Genomic DNA, 18,939 nt, shown 5'->3' on the forward strand with positions numbered 1-18,939 from the left:
GACTGTGGCCAAAAAAGCTGGAATCACAGGGGTGTGGATTCCAAACGCTGCAAAGGAGCTCAGTTTATCAAAGCACAGAGTAAATACAGGGAGAATGTGGTCAGAATAGGCAAAACCAGCCTAAATGTGTGTGTCTGGTTATTTAAAGCAGTGAGACTTCAAATAGGTGCTGAAGAGTGAAATCAGAAATGACATGAGGGATGTGATGAAGGGTGAGGTTATTCCTGAGGTTATTCCTGGGGCTGGGAGGGCACTGTCAGCCTGGGACAGTCCTCAAACTTCTATCTTGAAAAAGCAGATTTTTTTTCACTGCCCTGTAATATATTCATTAATGCAGCAGGTGGAACAGGGAGTACAATGTAAGTCCAGGGCACCAAGCTGGGAAGAGATGAAAACAGTCCAGAGCACTGAATCACAACTCCAAACGATCTTGATAAGTGGGAGAAATGATCTGAAACCAATAGCCTGAGCCTCCCTGCAGGGAAGAGTAACTGAGGAAGGTGAAAACCAAATATATCAACTCTGAGCAATCCATAGGCAGCTGCACAGACAGCACTGCAGGAATTTGGGAATTTGACATGGGGGGAACTTCCCCAGACCCCCAGAGGCAGCAGATGTTGTGCTAAAGGCTGGACAGGGCTTGGAGCAGCCTGGGCTGGTGGAAAGGTGGGATCAGATTGGTTTTAAAGTCCCTTCCAACCCAATCCATGGTGGGGTTCCAGCCTCTGGTGATGCCAAAAGTGCTCTAATGTGAGCAGGAGTTTTCTGCTGGAGGTGCTGGTGAACAAGAGGGGCACAGGGGATGTGCTCAGCTCATTATCCACTCTGCTTTCAAATTTATTGTCCCCCAGGGGTTTGCCTGGGGCATTTTCCTGTTGGAGAGCTGGCAGTGCTCTTGGCTCCTCATGTTCCCCGCCAGCTTCTCTGTGTGGGTGAGCAGCAAACAAAGCCAAAACTTTTGATGAGGAGCGTTTGCAAAAGAACCCAAAGCTTCCCATGGCCCTGGCTTGGGTGGGGATTGGAGCTGGGCCTTGAGCTGGTGACAGATTTATGGGATTCTTCCCAGTACCTTGCTGGTGCTGCCAGTTTCCAGTGCAACGGGATCCCAGGAGGGTGAGTGGCTTTGGAGTTGTTCCTGTAGCCACGTGGTGGGATGAACTCAGAGCTCTGGAGCAGGCAGGGCTGCAGGACCCATCCCTGCAGGAGAGGAGCAGCCTTTGCTCCAGGAAGTGCACACAGACACTGCAAGAGCTGATTTTTTTTTTTTTTTCCTTTTTCCCCGACCATTCACCACTGGATTTGCTTTGTTGCAACCCTCCACGGATCCCGCAGCTTTTGGGGAGCTCTGACACCATGACACCACCATTCCCAGGCTGAGGGGTTTTGTTTCCATGGTGTCTCAGCACTGTCAGGGAAACAACTCCAGCATGGATCCATCTGACTGTGCCTGAGCCTCCTGCTTTTCTTCTGGAGCTGCTGGAGGGGAAACTTGCTCCACATCAGCTCAGCCTCCTGCTCTGGGGAGGGCTCAACTCCTGCCCTGCCTCTCATCCCTGTTCCTGTGTGCTTTCCATGGCCTTCTGATAAACAGTGACCTCTCGTCAGCCTTGAGATCTGTGTTTGCCTCTTCTGAAGTCTCCAGCCCTGTCCTGGGTGTTTGGCTTTATCTGAAACACTCCCAGGAACTGATGTGGTGCAGCTGTGGGATCTGTAATTCCTGAATCCTGCCTGGCTGATCCAAGAGGAGGAGGAAGGGGAGAGCCTGCTGTCTGTGCCACTCTTCAGCTCTTCACATTCCTCAGGCTCCATCTCCAGCTCTGGATTCCCACCCTGCTGAAGGTGAGGAGCAGAATCTCCCCCTGTGGCTGTGCCTTCACCGTGGGAACACTTTTGAGCAACTCCAGAGGGTTAAAAACCACATTTCTGAAGCCAGCCCGGGGGGAGAGTCACATGCAGCAGGGAGATTTTGCAAGTCGGTGCTTGCAGCTCAGGGTGGGGAGAGGGAGGCACAGGCCTGGGTAATCCCTGCTCCACAGGGGACAGGGGGACCTCCTCCAGCACAGGGACATTCCTGCTTGGGGGTGGCACAGTGTGGCACCTGTGCAGGGCAGAGTGGGACAGTGGCACATAAAGGACATCCAGCAGCAGGAGGAGAAGGCTGAGCTGCATTCCCAGCACCAGCAGTGAGCTGCAGCAGGTAAGGCTGTGCTGGCTGCTCTGGGGATGAGGCAAAAAGGACCTGCTGGCTGTTTCTCTGCTCTTTACTCAGGGCTTGGAGGGGTCCAAGAAAGGAGGAAGTTCAGCCCACCAGAGGGATGTTGGTGTTGCGTAAAGAATGAGAAGAAATTTAGAGAACAGGGAGCCTGGGAGTGCAGGAGAGGAGGGGCTGCTCCTCGAGGTGGCTCAGGGGGGATCAGGGCGAGGTTTGGGCAGTTCTGCAGGAAAAGGCAACGAAGCCAAACTGTGCTGCACTAAGAGGTAAAAGCAAAGCTGCTTTGGCTGAGGAGCTCCCAGCATTTGGGGAAGGCTTTTTTCCCTCCCTGGGGATGGCTGAGCTGCTGCACCTTCACTGGGCACTGTCCTCCAGAGGCCCCACATTCTCATCCTCTGAGCCAGAGAGCCTAATTCATCTCCAAATGGAGGTGCCAGCTGCAGCAACAGGGGGCTTGGTTTTTAATCAGGTTTTTCTTCAGCTTCTAATTAGTTTTTTCTTTAATTTCCTTTGTTTTTTCACTCTTTGCTTCTGTCTCCAGTGGGCTTTTCTATCTTGATTTTACACTTCCTTCTGTTGGATGGCAAAAAGAAGGAAAAAGGAGTGAGAAGATTCAGTCTGAATGCAGCTTTTGGTGGTGGGATCCTCATGGCCAGGGGAGTCTCTCCTCAGCTGTGCAGGTGAAGAGCAGGTGCTGTGTGCACACACTCACTGCTCTGATCCTTCCAGTGGGAGTTTTCAGCCTTTCTGGCTTTTTTTTTTTTTTTTTTTTTTTTTTTTTTTTTTTTTTTTTTTCTCTGTGATCAGAAGAATTTCTCCTGTTGTTTCTCTTGCCTCTGTTTCCTTTCTGACATTCTTCAACCAGGGACTGCCCTGGCTTTGTGGAAGGGGATAAATACAGCCACAACCATCAGGAAAAAAACCCTAAAAATAGAATCAGAAACAAACCAATCCCCTTTGGAAGGAGAGTGGGTGAGATCTGTGAGAGATCCTCCCACCAGGAGACACCAAGAGGCTCCTGGTTTGGGCAGAGGTTACAAAATAAACGGTGGTTTTGGAGAGCTGGAGTGGAAGGTAATTGAAAAGTAAACTCCAGAGTCTTCCAAGCGTTTAACAGCCGCCCACAGGTGCTGGCAGGAGGTTGGAGAGCTGTGTCAGCAGGGAGAAAAACACCTGGAAAACCTTGGGCATGGAGCCTGCTGTGAGAACTTCCCTGAGGAGAGGGGAGAGGAAAGGAGAGCAAAAAGGAAAAGAGAAGAGAGGGGAGAAAAAAGCAGAGGAGAGAGGAAAGAAAAGAAGAGAAGGGAAAGGAAAAGAGAGGAGAGGAAAGGAGAGGAAAAAGGAAAAGGGGAGGGGGGGAGAGGAAAACAGAGGAGAAGGGAGAAGAGAGCAGAGGAGAGGAGAAAGGCAAATAGAGGAGAGGGAGAAGTAAAAGAGGAGAAGAGAAAGGAAAAGCAGAGGAGAGGGGAAAGGAAAAGAGAGGGGAAAGGAAAACAGAGGAGATGGGAGAAGAGAGCAGAGAGAAAAGAAAAGCAGAGGAGGGAAGAAATAAAAGCAGAGGAGAGGGGAAAGGACAGCAGAGACCCTCAAAGCCTTCACTGCATCTGGCTGGGAGCTCCTGCTTGACTCTCCCTCCAGCAAATGGATTTTTCTGCCTTTTCTGCCCTTCTCCCATCCCCTGGTGAGGGTCTGTCCCTGTGTCACTCCCAGGGGCATTTCCACCATCTCCAGGTTCTTCTGAAGGTGATGGCAAGGAAGCTTTGCAGGGAGAAATCCTGCCTGTTCCTTGCTAATTGCTTGCAAAATGTGAATGCTGATGGATGTTGGGATAATAAAAGGAATATTTAAGGATAATTCTTCCACCTTTCAACAAAACCCAAATGTCAAAAGTGAGTTTGTGTGTCCTGAGCCAACACCAGGTGCTGACACCCCCCAGGAGCACAGTCACTGCTGTTATCCTTGATTTGCTGTCCCTGCAAGATCTGGGATTTTCTTTTTTTTTTTTTTCTTTTTTTTTTCTCTTTTCAGGGCTAAAAATGCCTCGTGGCTCGTGGGAAGCAGGATCCCCAGGAAGGCAGCAGTGGGAGTGAGGGTTTCACAGTCTTCTCCCCACTCAGCTCCTGTGGGGCTGGTCGGTGCTTCCCAGTAGGGAAAGAGAGAAATGCTGGATGAGAGAGAGAAGTGCTGAATTTCTGAGCAGACACAACACACAGAGAGGCACCTCCAGCATGGCCCAGAAAAGCCAAACTGATGGAACAGAGAGAGATGAGTCCTCCCTGCTGTACTGCAAGAGTGATCTCAAGGAAGGAGCCCTGCAGTGGGTGACAGGTGAGGGAGCAGCTCTTTGGTAACAGCAGAGGCAGATCTGAGCTCAGTGGCCTAAAATAACCACTGACAGATTTTATCAAGGATGCTCTTTAACAGCATCTCACTTGTGAAAGCACCAAAACACTGTGGATGTTTCAGCATTTTGGGAAGGGGATGGAGACACTTTGTTGTTTTTTTTTTTTGTTTTTTTTTTTTTTTTTTTTTTTTTTTTTTTTGAATGCCTGATATGCAGGAATGAATGAATCCAGCTATTGAAAAGCAGCCCTCCCTGAAGCTGAGAAATCTTTGGGAAACTTGAGCAGTGCTGGGGGCAGCAGGGGAGGGGATTGTGCCCCTCTGCCCTTGTGCTCAGCTCAGAGCCCACCTGCAGAGCTGCCCCAGCCCTGGGCCAGCAGAGCAAGGACCTGGAGCTGCTGGAGAGACCAAGAGGACATGAAAGAATCACATTCACCCACCAGGCTGTGAAACAAAAAAGAAGAAGGAAGTTTATTTTGGGATCTTGACTTATATAGTCTTTGGAATTTGATCAGGGGTTGGGGGACGAGGTTGACACCCCTCTGACCCCACTGGTCAACCTAGAAGTCCATAAATTTGTCCTTCCCCCTGGAAAGGAATCTATTATTTACCAAACATCACTCTTTATTTATTGTAAAATGAGTGAGAAAGCTCCAGTAGAAATGTAAAACATCAGAAGGCTGAAAAATCAGAGTGACACTGGAGAGACCCAGAGGAGGCCCCAGGGGGATCAGAGGGATGGAGCAGCTCTGCTGGGAGGAAAGGCTGGGAGAGCTGGGAGTGTTCACCTGGAGAGGAGATTTGGGTTGATCTCATAGTGACCTTCCAGTGCCTGAAGGGGCTGAGAGGAAAAATGGAGGGACAGGAACACAGGGAATGGCTTCCCACTGCTACAGGGGATATTTAGATGGGATTTTGGGCAGGAATTGTTCCCTGGGAGGGTGGGCAGGCCCTGGCACAGGGTGCCCAGAGCAGCTGTGGCTGCCCCTGGATCCCTGGCAGTGCCCCAGGCCAGGCTGGACATTGGGGCTTGGATCACCCCAGGACAGCAGAGCCAGGGATGGCTGTTCACTCACACCCCCCACACCCTCCTGCAGGGACCCCTTTTTGCTCCAAGTGTCCCCAGGAACAGCCCAGGGACACCTGCCTGACCCTGGAGCTGCAAAGGGGAAGGAAATTTGGGTGAAACCTTTCAGAGAAGCAGCATCTCAGCAGAATCAGCCACTTCCTTGCCCCAAACCCTTCCTCTCTCTGCAGCACAGCTTGTGCAAGCTCTAGGGTGGATGCCAGATGGGCTGCCTGGAGACCACAGCTCTCCTGGGCTGCTCCTCAAATCTAGGACAGGCTGTCCTCACACTTTTTAGGCTCCTGACTTGAGTCTCCAGGATGCATCTCTGATCCTGAGCTGACACTGGAAGAGCCTTGAGCAGAGCCACAATCCAGGGATTCTGCTGGAGAGGGGACGTGGCTGCTGCAGAGTCTGTGGGTGCCCCAGGACAGCCCTGCCACATTCCCAAACAGTGGGATCACTGGGAAAGGCTTTAATTAATTGCTCAAGTTGGTTTTTATTGTGGGGGGACAATGAGGGTGTCCCCTGACTTATGGAATGTTTTGTATTTCCAGGAATCAAGGTAAAGCAATCATAAGCACTTATCCTAATTGTCAGCTCGTGCAACCTCCTGTATTCACGGGAGCAGTGAATCCGAGAGGACTGCAGAGTCTGCAGTTATAAAAATTACAAAATTCCCATCTTCTGAAAAACTCAGAAGTGTCCATTGCAGGGGGAAATTTTTCACTGAATAACAGATCCAATACAATTCCAGCAGAAGCTGTTTATTGTTCCCATGCCATGGCAGATCTGGGTTCTGGGTCTGCTGTCCACGTGGGCACAGCTCTGGGTTGGCCGAGCTGCTTCTCCACGAGGCAGGGACATCCTTCAGGACACCCAGCTGGGCAATGTCCATCCTCACCTTGTGCTTCCCCTATTTGGGGTTTACACTTTTTGCAGACATTTTCTTAGTCTTTCTTCTTATTTTTAATCGTGTTGTTCTCTCAATAACCTTGATGAATTCCTGAGAGCTCTGACAACAAAACTGCAGGTGGTTTGATAATATTATTTACAGTTTGGCTGGTGGATCAGAATGGCCTGTTAGACAGACACATTGCTACAGTCCATGTATCAGTAAACACCTTTTCAGGTGCAATCTTTGCCTCCTTGCACACAGGAGGAGCAGCAAAAGGTGCATGTCAGTATTTTCTGCAGGGATTCACTTCCCTCACGGCTCCTCTGGGCTCTTGCAGAACCCCCCCAGGGCCGGGTGCTGCTGGTGCTCAGCATGGACAACACCTGCCCCACCTCCTCCTTCGACATGGACCTTTGTGCCAGGAAACTGCAGTCCCTTGGGGTCCAGGTGAGCTCCCCTGGGAGGTAATTCCACCTGGATTTGTATAATTTGCATTGACACCCACATCCCAGATGGCTTTGGTGTTTTTTTTTTTTTTTTTTTTTTTTTTTTTTTTTTTTTTTTTTTTTTTTTTTTGCTTTGAGAGTTGCTTATTTCAGTCCAACTCCAGTCAATTCCCCGTGGGCTGGAAGTCAACTGGGATGAACTTGGCTTGAAACTCTTTGAAGGCAGTTTGGAGTGAAATTTGCCTAAAATTCACTCTGATAGGGCAGAGCATCCCTGGGACATCTGCCTTGTCTTGTCCTTCACCACAAAAAGGGGTTTTCCTCTCTTGTGACTTCCCAGGCAGGTTTTCCTCACTGCAGCTGAGGCAGGGGCACAAGTTTGGGGTGAGAGGGAGCTCCGTGGATGGGACTGGAGATGTTCCCTGTGGGAGGCAGCTCTGGGACACAGATCTGGGTTTAGTGCCCTGTCACCAGAGGACACTAAAGAACCACATTCACCCATCAGGTTGTGAGACGAGAAATAAAGAGGAAGTTTATTTTGGGATCTCAACTTATATAATCTTTGGAATTTGATCAGGGACTGGGGGATGAGAGTAACACCTCTCTGACCCCAGTGGTCAACCTAGAAGTCCATCAATTTGTTCTTCCTGCTGGAAAGGAAGAATTATTTAGCAATTATTCTTTGGTATAATTATTCTATTCTTTGCTATAATTATTCTATTTTTTGGTATAATTATTCTATTCTTTGCTATATTTATTCTATTATTTACCAATACCAATTATTGGTATTATTTACCAAACATCACTCTTTGCTTATGTTACAAATGTGAGAAAGGTTCAGTAGAAATGTAAAACATCAGAAAAATCAAAACAACAGTGGCCCATGAGGTTTGCCCACTCTGGTTGTGATTTGGGCATTGGAGCCCAGACTGGAGGAGGCTGTGGTTGTGTGTTTGCTCCCGGGCAGGTGCCGATGGATCCGTGGAAAAAGCTGATCCAGGAGGGTCTCCTGAGGCCTGAAGTCAGGAGGTTCCTGTTCTACAGCTCCAGAGGGTTCCAGATTGCCATGGCTGTGGTGAGGGCACTGGGGGTCCTGTGCCAGGGGTTGGGCTGGGCAGCAAATCCTGGTTGTGACACTTTCCTGGTGCCTGCCCTTGGCAATCCCAGATCCTGGTGGCTGCCCTTGGCAATCCCAGCCGACAGGATTCCTGCAGGTGGAATTTTCTCCACCCCCGTGCTGTCAGTGCCACCAGAGCAGGCCGCCCATGGCTGCACATGCTGGGCTGACAGCACCTACAACAGGCTGTGTTTGTAACTGGATTTTAAACATCTGGAGGCATTCTGGTCCTGATGTTAATTTAGACCAGAAAATCGGTCAACTTTTGGTCTGGCTTGTCTTGTGGTGAAAGAAACTCCTCCAGAGAGTCAACAATGAGGATCTGTGTGAGGCTGGTGTGATGCTGTTTTACACCACAGCAACACAGACTCTGAGATTCAGACGTCTGAAAATGACTCCTTTATTTTTGGGATGTGTCTCCCTTTTATACTATTTCACACAGACCAATTGGATTGGTGACACAAAGGCAAAACCTCTTCACTCCCATTGGTCAGAGCAGAGGGACAGCAAGAAGTCCCTCCTAGGAAAAGGAATAAATAACAAAGTTACAGTTACAAAAACATTTCTCCTGTTTACAGAGAATTCCCTGGTAAAAGAATTTCAGAAAACCAAAACACCTCAGGCACAGAACCAGGGTTACATCTGGTGCTTTGCAGTGTGCTGAGGGTGTGATCCAAATCTTTAATTCCTTTATTTATTTATTTATTTATTTTAATCCTCTCTTTCATTAATACTGGAGGAATTGGTGCTGAGGGTTTTGAGGTGCCTGTTTAGTGCACCTGAGTTTTGTCATCATAAGATGATGCCGTGCCCTACATGTCACACCTGCCCCTGTCAGTGCAATCTCCTGCCCAATTCCATGCTCTGTGAGGTCAAGAAATCAATTTTTTCCCTGCCTTTAAGCCTGCCCTTGAGCCCTCTGCCAGTGCCCACTGGTTGAGCAGTTCCTGTAATGGAGTGGTCTCTGCAGCACCTTGAAATAGGAACTTTCTAAATCCAGGGACTCTGTGAATTATTATCAATATGCCTCAGTGAGTGCATTTCTTATCTAAATGGAAGAACTCTGTTGAAATCCTTCCTGGGGATGAATCATCATTAATAATTCACTCTTTGTCTTTGGTGAAGTGGTGATTTTTTAAAATAAACTAGGGCTCACTCAGCCCTTCCAGTCCTTTCTTTCCTCTATTTATTATTAGAAAGAAGTTTTGTCCTTTCTCACTCTGTGAAAAATCCTGTGGGACTTAATTTATAAGGGAGAAAGGACTGTTATTTTATTTTTCCTGTGACTTTTCTCACTTTCATGGGTCTGTGACTCTCACCAGCCTATTTTTCCCCCAGGTTTTCTACATCTCTCTCTGGACAAACCTTTACTCCACCCTCCAGCTGTGCTCCCTGGGACACTCCTGGGGGGCTGGAGTGCTGGTGACACTGGTGGCCCTGGCTCTCACTGTCCTGGTCATCCTGGTCATGGATTGGCAGCAGAGGAAGGTGAGAGGAGGTTTCTGGTGTGGGAATGTGGGGAGAGGGGAGCAGGATTTCTCCTGCTGGGCCATTCCCCAGCTGCAGGCAAAGAATGGAACAATCCAGGGAGGAGGGAATAGTTTTACAGCACTCAGGGAAAGGAAAAGACGTTCTGCAGCCAAGGGAGGGGATGGAATGCTTGAAATGGAAGTGTTGGAGCTGCCCAGGCTGGCTCAGATCTTCTGCTTCTGGGAGGATCCCAGATTGGTTTGGGTTAAAAGGGACCTTAAAGCTCATCCCATCCCACCCCCAGCCATGGGCAGGGACACCTCCCACTGTCCCAGGCTGCTCCAAGCCCCAATGTCCAGCCTGGCCTTGGGCACTGCCAGGGATCCAGGGGCAGCCACAGCTGCTCTGGGCACCCTGTGCCAGGGCCTGCCCACCCTGCCAGGGAACAATTCCTGCCCAATCTCCCATCTAACCCTGTTCTCTGGCAGTCTGAAGCCATTCCCTGTGTCCTGTCCCTCCATCCCCTGTCCCCAGTCCCTCTCCAGCTCTCCTGGAGCTTCTTTGAGCACTGAGAGGCCAAAACAAGGTCACCCTGCAGACCAACCCTTGCAGAGTGTGGGTTGGGCTCCCACAGCAGCTTTGGCTCCTGCCCTGTTCTGATGATTCCTCCTTGCACTCTCTGCTGCCTCTGGCATTGCTGGCACCATTTCTTTAGCTGAAGAATAATACTGGAAAGTCTTGAAATCCAGAGGGGGATTTGGAACAAATGATTCTTCCAAGAGGAAACCAGGCAAATGTGGGGGTTCACAGAGGTTCAGGAGGAAGGTAGAACATGACCCTGGAAATCAATTCCACTGTTTTCCTTTCAGAGCTGCAGTATTTGGGATTATCCAGCTGCACTCTGTAGACTTTTGCTGTGGATTGTGTCATTTTTCCTTTGCATTCTTCAACAGTTAAACGTGAACACAGATGTGAGGCTGGCAGCTGTCAATGAAATCTTTATCAAGCACAGCATAATCCTGGGGATCACAGATGTCCTGGACGGGCCACACAACATCCTGCAAGTATCCTTTCTGCTGGGAATTGGGCACAGCCCTCCTGGATAAACGGAGGGATTTACTGATGTTGTGATCCACAGGGATCCCGGGATCTGGTTTGTCTCCTATGGGATGGTTGAGGAATTGGGAAGTTTTTATTTCTCCTCTAAGTGGGGATTGAGATATGCCCAAAGGTGATTGGAAATAATGAATCTAAAGGATTAAAGTGGAATTCCTTAGGGCAGACAGTTATTCCTAAAAATATCTTATACTTATGTGACACTGATAATTCTGCCTACAGGCAGAGTGATAGCAAAGTTCCTATGGGAAAAAAAAACCCCAAACCCCAAAACTGCTAAAAAACAACAGGGAGAAAATGAAACGATCCCCCCAAAAACTCTAACATGGAGAAAAACAAAATCCCCATCCCTGGGCTCATTTGCTGCTTTTCAGAGATGATTCTTTTGGACTAGACAGGGATTTAGGGGAATGAAGAGAGTTTTAAGGCTCCATGAAGGTGTTAAAGGAAGGCGAGAGAGACACAGAGGTTGAAATACAGATGGAGAGGGAAGCCAGGGTGAAGCAGAGAAGGGGACAGGGAACACTGCAGGAGGGCAAAGTCATTCAGGAGGAGGAGGAAACCCTTAAAAACCTGAATTCCACATTTGTAAACCTGAATTCCAGGTTTACTCAGGCCAGCATAGTACATTAGAGGACAAATCCAGAAAACCTTCACCGTGACTTCCCTGTCCCAAAACTGCCTGAGAGCAGCAAATAACCCAGAGATTTACAGTGGCTCTGTCTGCTCCAATGGCAGATCCATTTGAACCCTCTGGATTGTCACATTTTCCTGCATCCCCCGTGCTGCTGGCAGCTGCAGCAGCTGCACAAGGACAGTGCATTCACTCCATTAATTTTTTACTAAACTGGCCATGCTCAGTGCAGCTCTGGGGACACCGCTGAGAACGTGTTGGGGATGTGAGTTAAACTTCCTAAAATGTCTCAAGGTAAACTGAAACTCTTTCCTCGTACAGAGGTGCCCACTCTGGGCTGGGGGAGGCTTTACTGCAGAGATCCTTTCCTTCACCTGCCCCTTCCAGCTGTGCTTTGTGCACTTCAGCCCCGAGCCCTGCCTGCAGGCCCTGACAGCCCACATCACCCACCTGCAGGGGACACAGGTAAGGGACAGAGGGGACAGAGGGTGCAGGGGTGTCGTGGTTTGAAAGCAAAACGAGTGAGAGGCTCCAAGTCAGAAATACAATTTAATAAGAAGAAAGGGAAAAAAGGTAAAAATAAAATAAAATCAATGCAATAATACAAAAGAGCACTGCCAGAGTCAGAACACACCCTGAGCAGGGTGGTGGCAGCAGTCCAGGTGAGGGGCTCTTCCTGAAGCAGTGATCCCACAGAAAGGTCTGGGAGCTCTGCTCCTCTGGGAATCCAGTGGCTCAGGGCTGCTTGTCCTGTCCCAAATGCCAGATTCTCTCCAGGTGGGAATGCTTGGCTCCTCCCCCTGGGCATTGGGAGCATCTCCCAATGGGATGAGGAGTCGTGCAGTGGCTCCTTGATGGCCCATTAAACAGAGAGAGCTCCTGGAGGGAGTTCCCTGTGAGTCCTGGGCAAGGCATTGATGGGCCATGAGCAGAAGAGCCCAAAGGAGGGGCCTGGGAAAACACTGCCCCACCTGGTTCCAGCAGCTCATGGGGATGGGGATGGAATAAATACTTTGTGCACATCCTACACTGCAACCCAGGACAAGGGGGCAATGGGCCACTGAATAACAAAACAAATACAATTCCAACAGAAGCTGTTTATTGTTTCCATGCCATGGCAGATCTGGATTCTGGGTCTGCTGTCCACGTGGGCACAGCTCTGGGTTGGCCGAGCTGCTTCTCCATGAGGCAGGGACATCCTTCAGGGCATCCATTGGATGTCAATGTCCATTCTCACCTTGTGCTCCCCTATTTGAGGTTTACATTTTTTGCAGACATTTTCTCAGGCTCTGTGTTCTTATTTTTGATCCTGTTGTTTTCTCAGTAACCTTGATGGATTCCTGAGAGCTCTGGCAACAAAACTGCAGGTGGTTTGGTAAAATTACTCACCACCAGTTTGGCTGGTGCATCAGAATGTCCTGTGTTATACAGACACAGTGCTACAGGGTGGGGACACAGGCAGGTCCTGCCCTGAGCCCCAGATTTGTTGGGATGGAGGTGGCCAAGGACAAACTGAGTGTTTGAGTGCCCTGCTGAGGTTCCCCTGCCGGGCACTGGGAGGTGAATAAAGTGCACCTGTCCCTGCCCAGTCCAGCAGGAATTTGGCCAGACCCCATGGGATGTGTTTGTCTGGATAATTAACTGTGCAGCTTTAATGACGGAAAGTAATCAGGAATCAAAGGCAAATTTTGGAAGCACGTGGCACACCTTGAAACAGCTGCCACCTTGAGCTGTCCTCCTGGAATAAGTGGGATAGCCTGGAGGAGCAGGAATTGCTGCATTCAGTTAATTATATAAACATTTTGTCCTCTTGGCCTTCCCAAAATGTTTTTCTCCCTGTGGGTGTGTAAATATCCTCTGAACTGCCTTTGTGGGATGAGAGGTGAGAGCCCTCTGAAACCTCCAGGCTGCTGATCTCCCTGAAAGCTGCAGCAATTCCCTGATTGACACAGGGGGTGGGATAACTCTGATTTTAAAGGCAGGATTCTCCATGCCAGGCTGTGATTGGGGTGCTGTGAGCTGAGGGCAGCCAGGCCATGGCATGGACACCCAGCTCCAAGTGCTGGGCATAGTTTATGCTATGGGAAACACCAGGACTGAAAAATGTGCAGGAGAAAATGATGGTGCCTTTTAAACTCTGTCCTCAAGGCACCACCACTGCTGCCTGGGGTGGGAAATCACTAGGGTTAAATCCATGCAGGAGGAAAATTGTGCCTTTTAAACTCTGTCCTCAAGGCATCACCACTGCTGCCTGGGGTGGGAAATCCCAGGAGTGAAAAATGTGCAGGAGGAAATTGTGCCTTTTAAACTTTGTCCTCAGGGCAAAGATGGGAAATCCCTTGGGTTAAATCCATACAGGAGTGACGCTGTTTTTCACCACAACAACATGGACTCCAAGATTCAGAAGGCTGAAAAAGACTTTTTTTATTTTTGGGATGTGTTTCCCTTTTATACTGTTTTACACAGACCAATTTGATTGGTGACACAAAGACAAACCTCTTCAATCACACTGGTCAGAGCAGAGGGACAGCAAGAATTCCCTCCTAGGGAAAGGAATGAATAACAAAGTTACAGTTACAAAAACACTTTTCTTGTTTACAGAAAATTCCCTGGGAAAAGAATTTCAGAAAACTAAAACACCTCAGGCATGAAACCAGGGCTACACAGGAGGAAATGGTGCCTTTTAAACTCTATCCTTAAGGCACCACCACTGCTGCTTGGGATGGGAAATCCCTGGGGTTAAATCCATGCAGGGGGAGATGCTGCCCTGTTAAGGCTGTGCTCAGGGCACCACTGCCTGCCTTTGGAGAGCCCCAAAATCTCCTTCTCTTCCAGGCAGGCTTGAGGCACAGGCTGAACAAGCTCAGTGTGGTCGTGGATGTGGCAGTGCAGCCCGAGCTGGGGATGGAGGAGGAGGCTCCATGTGAAGAATCCCCCCTTTTATCCAGTGGGGTGACCCCAAATAAGGATCCTGTGACCTGCAATGAGCTCCTGCACCTCATCCCCGAGGGCCCTCCCGAGGTGAGGAGAAATATCCCCCTGACAGAGGCACCAAATCACCCTTACAAGGTATCTCAGCTCCAAAACTCATCCCAGCCACGGGGAACAGCACCTTTTTCTGCAGCAGAAACACCTGGAAGCCCACACACACCTTCTCCAGCCCTGGTGCTGCTGAGCTGTCAAAGCAGCCGGGGATAATCCTTGAGGAATTAATGGATTGGGCTTTTCTTTGCTGCTCCCAAGGGTCCTGTTTTTAAGAAAACCACTCCCTGGGCTGGGGCTGAGCCATGGAGGAGCCCAGCCTTTGTCTCCTCCACAAAAAGTGCCTTCAAAGACTTGTGCCACGCTGAGCAACAAATGTGTCCTGATTCCCGCTCAGCACGGGATGATTTGGATTTATTTTGCAGTTTTCCTGTCACTCACTGCTAAGTGAATTCAGTGCAGGTGACATCCCTGCAGGTTGAGGCTCTCTGGGCTGTCCACAGGCTAAAACAGGCCCCAGGAGGGCAGGGACAGGGCAGGCAGGTCCCCAGGGCCACCCGCGGGCCAGCGGGCATTTGGTGTCACCCCACAGTGGGGACAGAGTGCCAGCACTGCTGGTCACAGGGGGATCTGGGACAGTTATCTGTGCCATTGGCTGCTGTCCTGCTCCTGTCAGAGTAGGATGATGCTGACCTGGAACAGAGACTGGACAGAGCTGGAGAATAAAGCAGATATTTATTGAAAGGCCTTTAAGATTCACCTTGGGCAGGACAAGAGCCTGGCCAGGACTACACCCAAGGTGGACACAAAATGGTCACAAAATGGACCCAAAATGGCCCCAAAATGGGCACAAAATGGACCCAAAATGGGCACAAAATGGTCACAAAATGGACTCAAAATGGACCCAAATTTGTCACAAAATGGATCCAAAATGGTCATGATGTCTCACATTTTTATCAGTTTTGGTCCATTTGCATATTGAGGTTTAATTGTCCAATTCCAGCTCCAGGCTGTGAGGTCCCATCCTTCTTGTCCCTCCCTCCAGCCCACCCTTGTTTGTGCTTTTGGGCCTGAGAGTTGTCCTTGGTGTGCAGCAGGAAAAGGGTTTGTTTTGTGTCCCTGCTGTGTGCAGAGCTGAGTGACACTGACTGTGAGCTCAGAACTCACCCCTGGGCACCACAGAACCTGAAATACATCAAAGCTCAAACTTCAGGCATCAAGGACAGCCTTTGAAGCAGGGAGAAAACGCTGTTTGATGGATGCTCTGCTCTGACACCTCTCTTGCTCCCTCCAGGCCATGGCCCAGCAGCTCCTGGTGATCTTCAGTGGGTGCTACGTGAGGCTCCTGGTGACGGGCCAGCTCCCTGGGGCCGGGGCTGGGGGACACCTGGGGCACAGCAGAGTCCCCTGCCTCTGCCAGTTCATCCAGACCACCGTGCTCCCCACACACCACAGCTGGGCCAGGTGACCAGAGCGGGCTGGAGAACACCAAAATAGAGCTGTCCCCATCCACCATTTGTGGAGAAGCCGTGGGGCAGAGAAGGGAGATGTAATTCCTCATCCTGGATGAACCAGTGGAAATAGGACATTAAAATAAAACATGCAAAGGAAGCTGCTCACCTTGGAGAGATCCTGGCTGCCAGCTCAGCGTGGAGGAGCTGCCCCAGGGGTCAGAAACAACCCAGGGACTTGTTTGTGTCCAAACCCTTGTGCCACCAACCGTCATCCCACGATTGTAGCAGCAAAGGCCAGACCACTGCTGGGGGTGGCAGCAGGAGGCTGAGCCCTGCAGCACCAGGAGCTGGCCTTTGGCTCTCCCCGGGGTGCAGGAGGACTCTGCTCCTTCCCCTGGTGTTTCTGTCACCGGGAATGGTGAGACCAGATCCATCTCCTCCTACCTGAGGCCCCAGCACCATCCCCTCAGCAGTGAACCCCTAACATATCATCTCCTTATCAGTGACCCCTCACACATGATCCCCTTATCAGTGACCCCCAACAAAGGATCTCATTATCAGTGACCCCCGAACAAAAGATCCTCTTATCAGTGGGCCCCCCACTTGATCCCTTTATCAGTGACCCCTAACACATCATCTCCTTATCAGTGACCCCCAACACATGATCCTCTTATCAGTGAGCCCCCAACAAAGGATCCCCTTATCAGTGACCCCCAACAAAGGATCTCATTATCAGTGACCCCCCAACAAATCATCTCCTTTATCAATGACTCCCAACAAAAGATCTCCTTATCAGTGACCTCCAACAAAGGATCCTCTTATCAGTGACCCCCAACACCTGATTCCCTTATCACTGACCCCCAACAAAGGATTCCATTATCAGTGACCTCCAAAAAAAGATCTTCTTATCAGTGACCCCCCCCACTTGATCCGCTTATCAGTGACTCCCAACAAAGGATCCCATTATCAGTGACCCCCCCACATGATCCTCTTACCCCCCATGCTGCCAGTGCACGATCCCAAGCCCTGCAGTGCCACCAAACCCATTCCAGAAGGAAACCCACCACAGCTCCCACCCACCTTCATTTCTGGCTGAGCTGTGACAGGAGGGGTCAGGCAGAATCCCCCCACACTGTGGGGTTTGGGGTTCTGCTGCCATTGCTCTGTGACAGGGCAGAGCTGGGGGCACATCCTGCTGTGGTCCCTGCAGCCTCTGCTCTGGGGCTGCTGCACATCACCTGGGAAAGGGGTCCCCACACACCTGAGATCCAAAACTCCAGCTCAGGAGCTGATTTTGCCCTGGTGGAAATTATCTGAATTTGTGTCAATGTCACTGGGGGCATAATTTGGTTTCTCAGTATAAAAATCTAATTCCCTGGTAGGATGGAATGGCTCCTGCTCCTCCCCTGGTGTTCCATGGCCCATGGGGCCAGGAGCATCTGATACACTTTGGGAATCTTCTTTTTTTTCTGCCAACTAGAAAATTCTGGTCATGAGACACTGATCAGGACATTTTCCATCAATGTGCTGCTGTGCTGAGAGCAGATACGGCAAATATTTCCTGATATTTTCCAATCCCTGGGATACAGGATTTCCAGCAAAAATCACTGGGAAGAAATTTTGTGGCTTTCATGGGAGGACCACGAGGGCTTTTATTGTCAGGACCTGCGCTGGATGGGTTTGATGTGGCTGGGGAGTGAGGCTGGAGCTTCAGGGAGTGCTGGCAGCTCTGGTTTTATATCTGCAAATGACAAGGATGGGAGAAAAAAAAGAGAGATTTGGGATTAACCAAGGGGAAAGGTCCTGGAAGGGACAGTAAGGCTCTCTGGAAACCTCAGCTACCCTGATTGCAATTAACTGCAGAAAGGAGCTGATCAGCTTTGCTCAAAGGAGGACTTTGATTCCTCTCCCTGATACATCCAAGTGCTTGCCCTGATCTTCCTGGAGCCTCTGCAAATTCCTGCCTCCCACTGCAGGATGGGACCTGCTCCTTCCTTCTGTTTCTCCTTCACCCCCCTTAACCAAGGCATTAGTGAAGGGACACATCCCCTTTCCCTTCCCAGTTCAGCATCCAGCTGTTACTTAAGGGGATAAATTTTAAAAAAATATACATTGTTTTCATGAAGCTGCGTGAGAACCTTCACTGCAAAGATTCAAAGACTCAAAATCAAGAAAATTCAAAGACTCAAAAGCAAGAAAATTCAAACTCAAAAGCAAGAAGATTCAAAGCGACAGAGGTGCTGTTGGGTAGGAAGGATGGAGTAAATCTGCTCCAGGGATGGGGAGTATTTATAAACTGTCTCCATATTTCCCTGTAATTCTGGGTGTTTGGGTTTAGCCTGGGCTTGTCAGCAAAGTCATAAACAACCCAAATCCTGAACTCTCCATGAATGTTTGAAACACTTCCACGGAAAGACAAGGTAATATTGATTCCAAAGGCAAGACTGTAAATGGAGGGTAACGATTGCTGGGGAATTTCCTCAGGAGTTGTGAGCCTCACACATATGGAATTTAGGAGGTGGAGTCCCACTTTCAGCCTTGGGCACCTGCAGGAGAAGAGGAGTCCTTATCCATGCCCAGTGCCCCAGAGTGTCAGGGGCAGGCAATGAACTGAACAGGGAGGGAGCAGCAAGTCCCCTCTGCCCCTGCCCTCATTGGACTGGCAACAGCCCCAGGTGAGAGCTGTGAGGATGAGGAGGGGATGAACACCCCCAGGTGTGAGCTGTGAGGATGAGGAGGGCACAGAGCAGCCCCAGTGTGAGCTGTGAGGATGAGGAGGGTGTAGTTCCTGCCAAGGGCTGCTTTGAGAGGGAAGCCTTGGCTCATTTTGGCCTGTAGCTGCTGGAGGAGAGGACTCCCAGGGTCTGGAGGAGCACTTGGATGTGGAGCCTGATCTATAGGTGATGCAAGATGCTAAAAGAAGTCAAGAAAAAACCCCAAACCCTGAGCAAGACCCTCTAGACCTCCCCCCTGACCCTCCCACCCTCCAATCCCTCAGGAGGACCCTTCATTCCCATTCCCAGAGGGGACTGAAGCAGACAGTGCCTGGAGGAGCACAGTGCTCCTCTGAGGTTTGCCTTCCCCAGGCTCCACACCCCGAGCGTGGGTGTTCTCTTGCGGGTGTGCAGGCACATCCCTCTAGATGGTGCTAAGATAAAGAGAAAAGCTGGGTGGTGAGAGGGCTGGGAGGACGGGCTGCCC

The 18,939-nt window shown here is 50.0% G+C and overlaps 1 protein-coding gene across 3 annotated transcripts; it reads left to right on the forward strand.

Annotated features, from left to right (window-relative positions):
• Nucleotides 1-1,647: 1,647 nt before the first annotated feature.
• TMEM268 (transmembrane protein 268) lies at nt 1,648-15,983 on the forward strand. 3 transcript variants are annotated; one of them, XM_083876103.1, is made up of 9 exons: nt 1,648-1,839; nt 4,241-4,540; nt 6,857-6,966; nt 7,933-8,040; nt 9,421-9,570; nt 10,506-10,616; nt 11,690-11,767; nt 14,138-14,323; nt 15,579-15,983. In XM_083876103.1, exons 2-9 carry the CDS (start codon nt 4,381-4,383, stop codon nt 15,750-15,752), a joined length of 1,077 nt encoding a protein of 358 aa, XP_083732229.1. In that variant the 5' UTR covers nt 1,648-1,839; nt 4,241-4,380; the 3' UTR covers nt 15,753-15,983. The 3 variants fall into 3 exon arrangements, with proteins under 3 accessions (XP_083732229.1, XP_083732230.1, XP_083732228.1); XM_083876104.1 differs by lacking the exon at nt 1,648-1,839 and adding an exon at nt 2,634-2,903; XM_083876102.1 differs by lacking the exon at nt 1,648-1,839 and having other exon boundaries at nt 4,034-4,540.
• Nucleotides 15,984-18,939: the final 2,956 nt, after the last annotated feature.

The sequence above is a fragment of the Zosterops lateralis genome (genome assembly GCF_965231275.1).
Source record: "Zosterops lateralis genome assembly, chromosome: 20".
Classification (NCBI taxonomy): Eukaryota; Metazoa; Chordata; class Aves; order Passeriformes; family Zosteropidae; genus Zosterops; species Zosterops lateralis.